The sequence below is a fragment of the Coregonus clupeaformis genome, chromosome 7, assembly GCF_020615455.1.
Source record: "Coregonus clupeaformis isolate EN_2021a chromosome 7, ASM2061545v1, whole genome shotgun sequence".
Taxonomy (NCBI): Eukaryota; Metazoa; Chordata; class Actinopteri; order Salmoniformes; family Salmonidae; genus Coregonus; species Coregonus clupeaformis.
This window is the reverse complement of record NC_059198.1, coordinates 13,264,073-13,279,025: the sequence shown is the minus strand read 5'-3', so window position 1 is coordinate 13,279,025 and position 14,953 is coordinate 13,264,073. Positions and strand designations below refer to the sequence as shown.

General features: G+C 43.7%; 1 protein-coding gene across 3 annotated transcripts in view; it reads left to right on the top strand.

Moving 5' to 3' along the window:
• Nucleotides 1–14,953, top strand: part of LOC121569938 (RNA-binding Raly-like protein) — a 191,305-nt gene that overhangs the window by 151,340 nt on the left and 25,012 nt on the right. For all 3 annotated transcript variants that reach the window (XM_045221174.1, XM_041881289.2, XM_045221173.1), the window contains exons 3-4: nucleotides 6,540–6,615; nucleotides 8,511–8,558. In XM_045221174.1, the coding sequence (XP_045077109.1) occupies nucleotides 6,540–6,615; nucleotides 8,511–8,558 (124 nt within the window). The remainder of the gene's footprint in view (nucleotides 1–6,539; nucleotides 6,616–8,510; nucleotides 8,559–14,953) is intronic.

The window sequence follows — 14,953 nt, the reverse complement described above, 5'->3', positions numbered from 1 at the left end:
TCCACAGAGGAACTCTGGAGCTCTGTCAGAGTGACCATCGGGTTCTTGGTCACTTCCCTGACCAAGGTCCTTTTCCCCCGATTGCTTAGTTTGGCCGGGCGGCCAGCTCTAGGAAGAGTCTTGGTGGTTCCAAACTTCTTACATTTAAGAATTATGGAAGCCACTGTCTTCTTGGGGACCTTCAATGCTGCAGGCATTTTTTGGTACCCTTCCCCAGATCTGTGCCTCGACACAATCCTGTCTCGGAGCGCTATGGACAATTCCTTCGAACTCATGGCTTGGTTTTTGCTCTTACATGTACTGTCAACTGTGTGACCTTATATAGACAGGTGTGACTTTCCAAATCATGTCCAATCAATTAAATTTACCACAGGTGGACTCCAATCAAGTTGAAGAAACATCTCAAGGATGATCAATGGAAACAGGATGCACCTGAGCTCAATTTTGAGTCTCATAGCAAAAGGTCTGAATACTTGTGTAAATAAGGTATTTCAGTTTTCTATTTTTAATACATTTGCAAAAATTTCAAAACTGTTTTTTGCTTTGTCATTATGGGTATTGTGTGTGGATTGATGAGGGAAAAATAATTTAATCAATTTTAGAATAAGGCTGTAAAGTAACAAAATTTGGAAAAAGTTAAGGGGTCTTCATACTTTCCGAATGCACTGTATGTATGTATGTATGTATGTAGGTATGTATGTATGTGTGTATATCGGTATAAGTTGTGCAATATTACTGTAGTCAGCAAGTTGAGTGATTACAGAGCGTTGAATGTAGCCATTGAGATGAATAAGTAGCTGAAGAAGTAGTTCTCGTTGCAGTTGCTGCGAATGATTCAGTGTGAAAGCCGGTCTGAATAGGGAGCTTTAATTTCTCCTGCAGCCAAAAGTCACCGAGTTCTCTCCCTCTTCTCCTCTCCACGGAGCTCTGATTTAGCGCCCTTCCTCTCTACGTGCCAAGGCTTAACTTGACACATTCGAGCAGAACTTGAACATTTGTATAGTCATGCCTTGAAATCAATGGGAAATAAAATAAAATGTGCATTTGTGTATGTCAAGTTAAGATTTGGCCGAGTGGAGTGGATGTCTGCTTTAACACCATGGACAGTATTCCGTCTTCTCCGTAGTAGTGGTACTTGATATCAGCACCAAGGACAACACCCCTCGTCTTGACCCAGGGAATCTGATTCATTGCATTCATTGTAATGTGCTGATGCTCCAGCGAGAGAGCCCTAAGGGCTGGTCTAGGATCAGCATTCGCTTTCCTTGTCGCTTCTCAAATGGTGTAGCACCTGAGTTAGGTTTATCCTGAAAGCCCAGTCAAACTGTTCTAAACCATGTGGCAGAGTGACTATTGCCAAGCGGAGCCAATGCCGATAGACAGTCTGTCAGGTTGCTGGATGAAGTGCTGTATGGCACAGTGTCAAGTTGTGTGTGCAGTGTTTAACCCATGCAGAGATTATTCTGTGTTATACTAAAGTACTACCTGATCTTTATACCTGTTATCACCTGGGGCTTACATGACTTCAAATGAATCTTAAAGGCCCATTGCAGTCAAAAACGTGATTTTCCTTTGTTTTATACACTGAGTGTACAAAACATTAAGAACACCTTCCTAATATTGAGTTGCACCCTTCAGAACAGCCTCAATTCGTCGGGGCATGGACTCTACAAGGTGTCGAAAGCATTCCAATGCTTCCCACAGTTGTGTCAAGTTGGCCGGATGTCCTTTGGGTGGTGGACCATTCTTGATACACACAGGAAACTTTTGAGCTTGAAAAACAGCAGCGTTGCAGTTCTTGACACACTCAAACTGGTGCGCCTGGCACCTACTACCATACCCAATTCAAAGGCACTTAAATATTTTGTCTTGCCCATTCACCCTCTGAATGGAACACATACACAATCCATGTCTCAATTGTCTCAAGGCTTAAAAATCCTTCTTTAACCTGTCTCCTCCACCTCATCTACACTGATTAAAGTGGATTTAGCAGGTAACATCAATAAGGGATCATAGCTTTCACCTGGATTCACATGGTCAGTCTATGTCATGGAAGGAGCAGGTGTTCCTAATGTTTTGTATATATTTCCACACTATGAGGTTGAAATAATACTGTGAAATTGTGAAAATGATGATAATGCCATTTTAGTGTAAGAGCGGTTTGAAAAGGACATCTGAAATTTCAGCCTGTTTTGGTGGGATGGATTTTTGACCTTCCATGGTGACATCACCATGCGGTAAATTAGTTATTATAAACTGGGTGGATCGAGCCCTGAATGCTGATTGGCTGACAGATGTGGCATATCAGACCGTATACCATGGGTATGACAAAACATTTATTTGTACTGCTCTAATTACGTTGGTAACCAGTTTAAAATAGCAATAAGGCACCTCAGGGGTTTGTGGTATATTGGCCATATGCCACACCCCCCTCGTGCGTTATTGCTTAAATAGACCATTAAAAAAGAGGGTTCCCAACCTCTCTGCCAATAACAGCTAATTATCAGTTTTCCTCTCCCCAGTCAGACCACTCCCAGACAGTCCTAGCTAAATTCTTGCTTGAGATTTTTTTACCATTTTAATTGAAAACAATCACAGTAAGGTACTTAACTGTTACCCATTATTTTAGTCATGCACACACACACACCTAGGTAATATGATTATATTAAAGTAATCCTCACTGATAACACATGCACACCCCACACACTTTCTCTCCCACATTCTAAATCAACAAGGCGGTGTTTTAGGATGTCTAACAGGGTAGTGTACAAACAGCCGTGGGCATAATCACATTTCTGTGGAGAGCGGAGGAGCGGGAAGCTAGTCTGCAGAAATCCTCCTGCCGTTTATTCTGCCTCTCCCTGCTAAGATCTCACTAGTGAGGTTCAGCTGCTCCCGAGTGAGCCCAGCTGGGTCCACATGCATAATTTAGACTGACATCTGCTTAGATAGGACTGACTGGAAGTGTACCCTAAACAGTGAGATATGCATATACATGGTATTCGGTTAGCCACAAAAGGCTATGGCGAACATCCTGTACTGTAGCTCTCATCAAGGGTCTTGTTTTGTGAGGACTGAGGAGTGATGTAAGTTCCTGTTCCTGTCTCTCTTGTGTACTGGGTTCCTGTCTCTCTTGTGTTGCCGTTTCAGAACGACCTTGCTGCTCAAACAGGTGTTGAGCATCTTTGACATGCAATACAAAGGGATGAATTGTAAGGAAGGTAGAAGTTGTGAAGGAGACCTTGTAAAAGCCTTGCTGATATAGAGATAGAGATTTGAATAGCCAGTGTTTGTGATCACAGTACATCTGATAAAGCGAGTCAGATCAGTTGAGACCTTCAATGGTACTCAAGAGTGACGGTCTCATACTGTCACGCTCTGGCTCCGGGACTCTGTATGTTGAGCCAGGGTGTGTTCGTTTCTTTGGTTTCTGTTTCTTGGTTGGGTTGTTCTAGGTTGTTGTATTTCTTTGTTTGAGTGACTCCCAATCAGAGGTAACGAGTGTCAGCTGTTGGCTCGTTGTCTCTGATTGGGAGCCATATTTAAACTGTCGGTTTTCACCTTGTGTTTGTGGGTTTTTGTTCCTTTACAGTCATTGTCACTGTGGACTTCACAAATCGTTATTTGTTTTGTTGTTTCGTTTTAATTAAATAAAGCATCATGTTCGTGCAACACGCTGCGCTTTGGTCTACTCCTTTCCAAGACGATCGTGACAGAAAAACCCACCGTAAAAGGACCAAGCAGCGTGTCCAGGAGCAGGCAGACTGGACATGGGAGGAAGCGCCAGGAAAGGAGATAGAGAGGCTGGCGATGGCCCAGGTGGGCAAAGTGTGGTCCTGGGAGGACATGCTCGGGGGCAAGGGACCTTGGGGTAGGATCAAGGCCCTGGCGAGAGAGGAGCAGCGGCGTCAGCAGTGCCATCGTCGGACGGACGAGAGGCACCCCCAAGAAATTTGTAGGGGGGGGCACACGGCATGGGCGACTGGGCAGCAGGAGGCTGCCACAGGACGTATTGGGCGATTTGGAGAGGAGGCCACCGGGTTTGGGAGGCCAGAAGGCGGGTTCGCGGAGCCTGGATGGAGAGCGGAACCAACTTCCCGTGCTCAGGCATGGCAGCATGGGACGGGGCAGGTTCCGCGGTATGCGGAGCGGCGTACTGTGCCACGAGTGGTCCGGCATAGTCCTGTACGTTCTGTGCGAGCACCCCGCACGTGTCGTGCGAAGGTGGGTATGCAGCCAGGACGGAGTGTGCCGGCTCAACGCTCGTGGTCTCCAATGCCTCTCCGCGGTCCCGGATTTCCTGCTCCAGTGTCACGTGCTGTTATGCCAGTACGGGTACACAGCCCTGTACGTCCTGTGCGGATGCCACACACAGTGCGCGTGTGAGGGTAGGCATTCAGCCAGGACGGGTGGTGGCCGCTCTTCACTCCAGGTCTCCTATCCGTCTCCACAGCCCAGCCCGGCCTGTCCCTGCTCCACGCACCAAACCTACGGTGTGCGTCGCCAGCCCTGCCCGGCCTGTTCCTGCTCCTCGCACTAAGCCTACGGTGTGCGTCGCCAGCCCAGCCCGGCCTGTTCCTGCTCCACGCACAAAGCCTACGGGGTGCGTCGCCAGCCCAGCCCGGCCTGTCCCTGCTCCACGCACAAAGCCTACGGGGTGCGTCGCCAGCCCAGCCCGGCCTGTCCCTGCTCCACGCACAAAGCCTACGGGGTGCGTCGCCAGCCCAGCCCGGCCTGTCCCTGCTCCACGCACAAAGCCTATGGGGTGCGTCGCCAGCCCAGCCCGGCCTGTCCCTGCTCCACGCACAAAGCCTACGGTGTGCGTCGCCAGCCCAGCCCGGCCCGTTCCTGCTACTCGCACCAAGCCAGGGGTGCGAGTCGTCAGCCTGGTCCAGCCCGTTCCTGCTACTCGCACCAAGCCAGGGGTACGAGTCGTCAGCCTGGTCCAGCCCGTTCCTGCTACTCGCACCAAGCCAGGGATGCGAGTCGTCAGTCCGATGAGGCCCGTTCCGGCTCCACGCACCAAGCCAGGGGTGCGTATCGTCAGCCCAGTCCGGTCCGTTGCTGCTCCACGCACCAAGCCAGGGGTTCGCATCGTCAGCCAGGTCCGGTCAGTTCCTGCCTCACGCGCCAAGCCAGGGGTGCGCGTCGTCAGTCCGGTGCCTGATCAGGTACCGGGCAGCTGCTCCACAACGGAGCTTGAGCAATCCGCTCCGTCGATGTTCGGTCCAGATCCAGCCAGCGGGGTCAGACCGGACCGGGGGCGCTACGGGGGAATTGTGGAAGGGTGGTGGTCAAGCCCGGAGCCGGAGCCACCTCCGAGGAGGAATGCCCACCCAGCCCTCCCCTGTTTGGGTTTTGTTAAGGCGCGGTCGCAGTCCGCGCCTTTAGGGGGGGGGGTACTGTCACGCTCTGGCTCCGGGACTCTGTATGTTGAGCCAGGGTGTGTTCGTTTCTTTGGTTTCTGTTTCTTGGTTGGGTTGTTCTAGGTTGTTGTATTTCTTTGTTTGAGTGACTCCCAATCAGAGGTAACGAGTGTCAGCTGTTGGCTCGTTGTCTCTGATTGGGAGCCATATTTAAACTGTCGGTTTTCACCTTGTGTTTGTGGGTTTTTGTTCCTTTACAGTCATTGTCACTGTGGACTTCACGAATCGTTATTTGTTTTGTTGTTTCGTGTTTCGCTTTAATTAAATAAAGCATCATGTTCGTGCAACACGCTGCGCTTTGGTCTACTCCTTTCCAAGACGATCGTGACACATACACACATGAGCAAGTACATAGACAATAGGATACCGAAGGGAGGAAAATTGTTCATGTCATACTTGTGGATAAGGAGCAAAAAAATAAAAACGGATGTTCTTTCCTTCAACTATCTATTTTCTACCCAAACATTGGATGGTTGTAAATTAAAGAGCTTTTGCTCTACAGCATCCTTACCTTGTTGGGTTCTCTTCTCTCCCAAGGAAGCCCATTCCATTAATGATTAATGATGGACACTGATTTCTCTCCCTCCCCTTACACCAGGGGTCGTATTGGTACCATGGTTGTTATGGCTATCTTCAGAGCACTTTAGAAAAGAGCTTCAAGCTGGAAAGTTTCAAGGAGGATGTCAGACATATTGACATGTAGACTACTATATTATTTGAAATAGTAAGTTACATGGAATTGTTCAATTAGAGGTATTTGAATCTCCCCAGCACTGAAGATGACAAACCTTGTTCTGTATTACATCAAATCAGTCCTCATTGTACACCACATGTTAAACATTTAATTGACACACTAAATAATGATGTCTGACGCTATTTTTGCATCCCTTTACTGAAAAGGGTTCTTCAAAACCCGGACTTTTTCTAGTAATTTACACTGCACTGAAGTGTTAAATTGGATTAGATGTCGGAACAGTTTTTCAGTGACAGGATTGGTACTGACATGAGTTGCCGGTACTTTAGGTGTTTGACTGTTTTAGGGAGGGGGGAAAGAGTTGATGAAAAAAATAAAAGATGAGTAAAGAACTGCTTTTATTTGTATGTTTTTTACAGACATAAACATGGCAGGGGAGCCCAAACCGTACCGGCCCAAGCCAGGCTCCAAACGGCCTCTGTCAGCTGTTTACAGGTAATCCCGTAAAGATCTCTCTCACTCTCTCTGTCTGTCTGTCTCTCTCCCTCTCTCTCCCTCTCGGCTATGGCGAGATGAGGATCCTGTCTAAAGTGTGTGTCTGAGGCTTTCTCCTTCTGCAACAACTTGTAAAGGAGTTGTATTAGTGTGTGGTGTCAGGTGAAGGCTAAGGAGTGATGCAAATTCAGATTATGTCTAGGAGTTATGTTTAGCAGCTACGTTAGGCTAAAGGGACTCTGGCTTTGCATGAGAACTGGCATCGTTGTTTTGTTCAGGGTCAGTGTTCTGTGTTACTTTAACTCTAGGATTGGGATATGGTTTTAAATCATTGACAATTTGGGATATAGTTTGACCATGTTTCTCAAGAGTACAAAAAATAAGAACCATGAATACTTCTGGCAAAAATGTTAATTCTTATTTCCCAATTTAAACCTGGAGCTCCCCATGCACTAGTTATTCGCTCTTGACATATCCTTAAAATTGTCAAGTAAAACAGATCCAATATAAGAGGCATTCCATGCAGAAAATGTTGAATATGAAGGCCTTATTACATATGGCCCTAATTCTTCTCCCATGATCATCAGAGCTATATTTCTTTGTCAATTCGATTGAACGTTAGAATGGGCAAAATAAGTGGCCTAAGCGACTTTGAGCGTGGTATGATTGTCGGTCCCAGGCGCGCCGGTTCCAGTATCTCAGAAACGGCCGGTCTCCTGGGCTTTTCACGCACGACAGTGTCTAGGGTTTACCATACATAGTGCGACAAACAAAAAACATCCAGTCACCGGCAGTCCTGTGGGCGAAAACCGCTAATTGATGAGAGGTCGAAGGAGAATGGCAAGAATCGTGCAAGCTAGCAGGTGGGCCACAAACAGGCAAATAACGGCGCAGCACAACAGTGGGGTGCAGAACGGCATCTCGGAGCGCACAACTCGTCGGTCGTTGTCACGGATGTGCTATTGCAGCAGACGACCACGCCGGGTTCCACTCCTATCAGCTAAAAACAATAAGAAGCTGCTCCAGTGGGCACGCGGTCACTAACACTGGGCAATTGAGGAGTGGAAAAACATTGCCTGGTCCGACAAATCCCAGTTCCTGTTGCGTCATGCTGATGGCAGAGTCAGGATTTGGCGTAAGCAGCATGAGTCCATAGCCCCATCCTGCCTAGTGTCAACAGTGCAGCCATATTGGTCTATTTACTATGACTAATGGTTACTAGACTGTTGTATAGTGGTCCCTTGACACCCTGTCAACCCATAGTTGTCCCATTCATTGGCTTGTTCCATTAGGCCTCTTTGTTTTCTTATTTATTAATTTGCACACGTTTTTTATGTTACACCTTCATTTGCATTTTAATACCACAGCTCAAAACAGCCGTGATGTAACATGGTAATTAGAGAGCCAAAACCAACACTGGGCTGCTCTAAATGGAAATTACATTTGCATGAATCTTAATTAAAAATTATCCCTGTGAAAAAGAAATGTGAACTTCTCTCCTGTTCTGAATAGGTGTTAATTTGTTCCTTCCCTGAAATGTAGCTTGTGTTCAATCTTTTTGTTATTACTCATTTTTCATGATTACTCTGAGCTCACAATTGACGTGACATGGCGAGTGTTTTGTTGATTGAGGTACCTTAGTTCTTGTGACCTTCCTAGGTTTATCCACAGGTTGCAGCCTTTATTGTAGAACCGCTCTGAAATCACTCTTATTCCTGTCAGTCAGTCTTTGGCCTCCGCATGTCAGATTAGCTAAGGTTTTCTCCATCTGCGGTGACCTTAAGACTTGACCTGCATGTCTGTTTGGATCAAACGGTTTCTGTTTTGATATGTTAGCATTTGACATGCTTATGGTAAACATTAAACGTTAAACTCTCTCTCTCTCCTATCCCCAGTGGTTATGAATTTGACTATGACTACTACAGGGATGATTTCTACAGTCGGTATGTATTGAATAATTCACTTACTTTTACGAAATTTGAAAAAACTGTAAATGACATTATGCCAAATGTAAAACTGGTCAAATGAAAAATTCCTGCAAAGATTGAAAAGTTCTCAGCGAAGTACCTTCTGCTTCAAGTTGTTCTATCTATCTGTTTTGCTAAGCAACCTTCTCTCCATTTGCCTTGAGATGAAAAATAATATTAATAAGATAACTCTATTCAGTTGTTTCATCCATTTGAAAAGACTGAATAGAGCACATCCTTAAACTTTATCAACCCTTGCTTTCTTTCTCTAATTTGTTTGGGGTTCAGTACTTTTATCTGGTGAGACATTTACTAAATGTCAACTCAGACAGAGCTGCAATAAAAATCAACTGGCGCTGTGAAATTAGTCAAGGAAGACACCTCACTTTGACATTTACATCTTCTTTTATTTATCCCCCCTTCTTTTAAAGATGGATGGGAAGATTATTGGTAGTACATTAGTGCGTAATAGTAATTTGATCAATGTGAAAAATAATGAAAAGGCTGGCATGTGAGAGATTTGACATTTATTTGCATCCAAAAGGACACTTGAATTGGAATGTTTCAAAATGGTAGAGCACAGATTTGTATGTCATTGATAAGAAACAATATATAACTAAGAGGTCCTAGAATGAGATATACTGTATAGTAATATATTGTGAGATATAGGCCTAGGCAGCAGCTAGCTAGCTAATACCAGTATATGAGAAGCAAGCTACAAGCAAAGGAAGCTAGCTAGCTAGGTATATTTAGCTCTGGAAGGTTTTCCATATGGCTGAAGTCATCTGTGTAAACTAAATCAGAGCACAAATAAATAAGCTAGTGAACGTCCTTGGCTGCTATTATAGCGCATTGCTCATCTAGCTACTCCGGAATGATACAGTCGAACTCTCTAGATAGCTACAGTGGGGAGAACAAGTATTTGATACACTGCCGATTTTGCAGGTTTTCCTACTTACAAAGCATGTAGAGGTCTGTAATTTTTATCATAGGTACACTTCAACTGTGAGAGAAAATCACATTGTATGATTTTTAAGTAATCAATTTGCATTTTATTGCATGACATAAGTATTTGATCACCTACCAACCAGTAAGAATTCTGGCTCTCACAGACCTGTTAGTTTTTATTTAAGAAGCCCTCCTGTTCTCCACTCATTACCTTTATTAACTGCACCTGTTTGAACTCGTTACCTGTATAAAAGACACCTGTCCACACACTCAATCAAACAGACTCCAACCTCTCCACAATGGCCAAGACCAGAGAGCTGTGTAAGGACATCAGGGATAAAATTGTAGACCTGTACAAGGCTGGGATGGGCTACAGGACAATATGCAAGCAGCTTGGTGAGAAGGCAACAACTGTAGGCGCAATTATTAGAAAATGGAAGAAGTTCAAGATGACGGTCAATCACCCTCGGTCTGGGGCTCCATGCAAGATCTCACCTCATGGGGCATCAATGATCATGAGGAAGGTGAGGGATCATCCCAGAACTACACTGCAGGACCTGGTCAATGACCTGAAGAGAGCTGGGACCACAGTCTCAAAGAAAAACATTAGTAACACACTACGCCGTCATGGATTAAAATGCTGCAGCGCAAGCAAGGTCCCCCTGCTCAAGCCAGCGCATGTCCAGGCCCATCTGAAGTTTGCCAATGACCATCTGGATGATCCAGAGGAGGAATGGGAGAAGGTCATGTGGTCTGATGAGACAAAAATTGAGCTTTTTGGTCTAAACTCCACTCGCCGTGTTTGGAGGAAGAAGAAGGATGAGTACAACCCCAAGAACACCATCCCAACCGTGAAGCATGGAGGTGGAAACATCATTCTTTGGGGATGCTTTTCTGCAAAGGGGACAGGACGACTGCACCGTGATTGAGGGGAGGATGGATGGGGCCATGTATCGCGAGATCTTGGCCAACAACCTCCTTCCCTCAGTAAGAGCATTGAAGATGGGTCGTGGCTGGGTCTTCCAGCATGACAACGACCCGAAACACACAGCCAGGGCAACTAAGGAGTGGCTCCGTAAGAAGCATCTCAAGGTCCTGGAGTGGCCTAGCCAGTCTCCAGACCTGAACCCAATAGAAAATCTTTGGAGGGAGCTGAAAGTCCGTATTGCCCAGCGACAGCCCCGAAACCTGAAGGATCTGGAGAAGGTCTGTATGGAGGAGTGGGCCAAAATCCCTGCTGCAGTGTGTGCAAACCTGGTCAAGACCTACAGTATGATCTCTGTAATTGCAAACAAAGGTTTCTGTACCAAATATTAAGTTCTGCTTTTCTGATGTATCAAATACTTATGTCATGCAATAAAATGCAAATGATTTACTTAAAAATCACACAATGTGATTATAGACCTCTACATGTTTTGTAAGTAGGAAAACCTGCAAAATCGGCAGTGTATCAAATACTTGTTCTCCCCACTGTACATGTGCAGCCAGATGTCAGTTTCAGCACAAACATTGCTAACATTTCCTCAACCAAGACCAGCCTCTCACAACTCAAACTGTAGCTGATTAAACAAACTGTCTTGCTAAGGAGCAGTTGACTATGTTGAATCTAAACCCTGCCTATGCACATGCAAGTAGCGCATCGGCTGTGCATTGCAGTGAGTGTGCACATGCTAGCTAGCTAATTAGCTACACGATACAGAAGACACGTCTCTGTTCAAGCATCCAGAACAAATTCCAGCCCTTACCTTATGATGAATTAATTCAGTACACCGTCCTCTATCAATGCAATTTTCTTCATGCCATTTTTAATCCAAATTTGCGGTGACTGACCAACAGTGTCAAGTTACTTTTCAGTGTGTTCCCAAATATCTGAATCCAGAAAGCAAAATTACATTTAAAATACATATTTTCCAGACATTGAAGATAGGTTCATTTTAGGTTTTGAATGAAAGGTGAAAATAAGTATTTTCAGGAAATTTAAAATGTTTTCCCAGATGTTGAAAATATGTTTGTTTTTTCGGACGTTGCAAATATGTATTTTCCAGACATTAAAAATACCTATTTTCTGGACGTTGAAATCAGGTTTGTTTTCGGTTCTGAATGAATGTTGAAAATACTTTCTTTACTTTTTTAACTGTACTGTAATGTACTGCACTCTGCTGTGCTCTACTGCAGTGGTTCTCAAACCTCTCCTCGGGGACCCCAAGATGTTTCACAATTTTGCTGTAGCTCTGAACTCGCTATTCAAAAGCTTGAGGATTAGTTGACAAGTTGAATCAGGTGTGCTAGCTCTGGAATATATCAATTACATGGAACAGCCTGGGATCCCCATGGAAAGGTTTAAAAGCCACTACTCTACTGTACTGTACTGTGCTGTCCAAACTTGTGATTAATAAATGTCTATGATTGGTTCAGATTTGGTCTGTTTTCCCGTCTATGTATGGGCCAAATCAAGGCCAGTCCGGATCGGACCAAATCTCAACCAAACATAGACGTCTATGATTGGTTCAGATTTGGTCCAGACCAGAACGAAAATCTACGTCCATGGACGAGATTCCCTAAAAACACGCCACTTCGATACAGCTACAACTTTTTCGTAATGCTCTCCTAATTAACGTAGCAGGTTAGGAGAATTAGGTTAAGGTTAGGAAAAGGGTTAGGGTCAGCAAAAATGCTCTCCTAATTTGCTACGAAAAGTCACTTGAATCGAAGTGGCGTGTTTTTAGGGAGGCAAGAATTACAGATAGTAGCCTACAATTAGAAAAATAGAACTCAATTGATTGAACATGAAATTGATTCAATATTATTGAAATACAGTGCCTTCAAAAAGTATTCAAACTCCTTGACTTTTTCCACATTTTGTTGTGTTACAGCCTGAATTTAAAAATTATTACATTGAGATGTTTTGGTCACTGGCCTACACACAATACCCCATAATGTCAAAGTGGAATTATGTTTTTTCAAATGTTTACAAATTAATTAAAAATGAAAAGCTAAAATGTCTTGAGTCAATAAGTATTCAACCATTTTGTTATAGCAAACCAAAATAAGTTTAGTAGTAAAAATGTGCTTAACAAGTCACATAGTAGGTTACAATAATAGTGTTTAACATAATTTTTTAATGACTACCTCATCTCTGTACCCCACACATACAATTATCTGTAAGGTCCCTCAGTCGATCAGTGAATTTGTGGTTGAACCACAGATTCAACCACAAATGCCTCGCAAAGAAGGGCACCTATTGGTAGATGGGTAAAAAATAAAAAAGCAGACATTGAATATACCTTTCAGCATAGTGAAATTATTAATTACACTTTAGATGGTGTATCAATACACCCAGTCACTACAAGGATACAGGTGTCCTTCCTTACTCAGTTGCCGGAGAGGAAGGAAACCGCTCATGGATTTCACCATGAGGCCAATGGTGACTTTAAAACAGTTACACAGTTTAATGGCTATGATAGGAGAAAAATGAGGACTGATCAACAACGTTGTAGTTACTCCCCAATACTAACCTAAATGACAGAATGAAAAGGACGCCTGTACAGAATACAAATATTCCAAAATGCATCCTGTTTGCAACAAGGCACTAAAGTAATACTTCAAAAAATTTGGCAAAGCAATTAACTTTTTGTCCCAAATACAAAGTGTTATGTTTGGGGCAAATCCAATACAACACATTATTGAGTACCACTCTCCATATTTTCAGGGGGGGAACGAAACTGAATGGAGCTAAGCACAGGCAGAGAAAAACCTGGTTCAGTCTGCGTTCCACTAGACACTGGGAGATTAATTCACCTTTTAGCTGGACAATAACCTAAAACACAAAGCCAAATCTACACTGGAGTTGCTTTCCAAGAAGACAGTGAATGTTCCTGAGTGGCCGAGTTACAATTTTGACTTAAATCTCCTTAGAAATTATGGCAAGACCTGAAAATTGTTGTCTAGCAATGATCAACAACCAACTTGACAGAGCTTGAAGAATTTCCAAAATAATAATGTGAAAATATTGTACAATCAAGATGTGCAAACATCTTAGAGACTTACCCAGAAAGACTCACAGCTGTAATTGCTGCCAAAGGGGATTCTAACGTATTGACACAACAAAATGTAACACAACAAAATGTGGAATAAGTCAAAGGGTATGAATACATTCTGAAGGAACTGTAAATCCAATTTTATCCCACTTTGTAACACAACAAAATTTGGAAAAAGTCAAGGGGTGTGAATACTTTCTGATGGCATAGGCCTATGTAGCTTACTGTATTTATATTTTCATTTGAAGCATATTTTTACCCTTTGCTTGTTTATAACAATTGCAAAGACATTGGCCACTTTGTATTGTAGTCAACTTCGTTGTGAAGCTATCGACGGTCACAGAGGGACAGATAAACATCTTTATTCTAGGTTTAGCAGAGATCTTCTGTGTATAAAGTGGGTAAAAAAGCATCTAATGACCCAGTTGTCTGTTCTACGGGTGGTCTGAGGCAGTCGATAAATAACGATTGTTTTCAACTTTAGTAACGATGGTTTTGGGAAACAGCTCTGAGATGTAACCATGTGCCTCCGAAGGGTCTAACGACTTTTGGCAAACCGGGCCCTGGACAATAAATTATGTGAGACAAAACACATATATATTTGTAACATAACTTTAAAATTACATTTTCGAAAGTCACTTTTTGCATGTGGAAATGTTTTATATTTTTGTATAATCACCTTCCAGTGGAAATTAAAAACAATGTTTTAAGTGAGAAGTAGGCATTGGTCTGAAGCCGAAAAAGCAAGGAAATTCACGAGCCCCACAGTGCCTACTCCACCCATGCTCTACCAAACAAGTGTTTCTGAGCTTACAGTGAGGGAAAAAAGTATTTGATCCCCTGCTGATTTTGTATGTTTGCCCACTGACAAAGAAATGATCAGTCTATAATTTTAATGGTAGGTTTATTTGAAAAGTGAGAGACAGAATAACAACAACAAAATCCAGAAAAATGCATGTCAAAAATGTTATAAATTGATTTGCATTTTAATGAGGGAAATAAGTATTTGACCCCCTCTCAATCAGAAAGATTTCTGGCTCCCAGGTGTCTTTTATACAGGTAACGAGCTGAGTTTAGGAGCACACTCTTAAAGGGAGTGCTCCTAATCTCAGCTTGTTACCTGTATAAAAGACACCTGTCCACAGAAGCAATCAATCAATCAGATTCCAAACTCTCCACCATGGCCAAGACCAAAGAACTCTCCAAGGATGTCAGGGACAATATTGTAAACCTACACAAGGCTGGAATGGGCTACAAGACCATCGCCAAGCAGCTTGGTGAGAAGGTGACAACAGTTGGTGCGATTATTCACAAATGGAAGAAACACAAAATAACTGTCAATCTCCCTCGGCCTGGGGCTCCATGCAAGATCTCACCTCGTGGAGT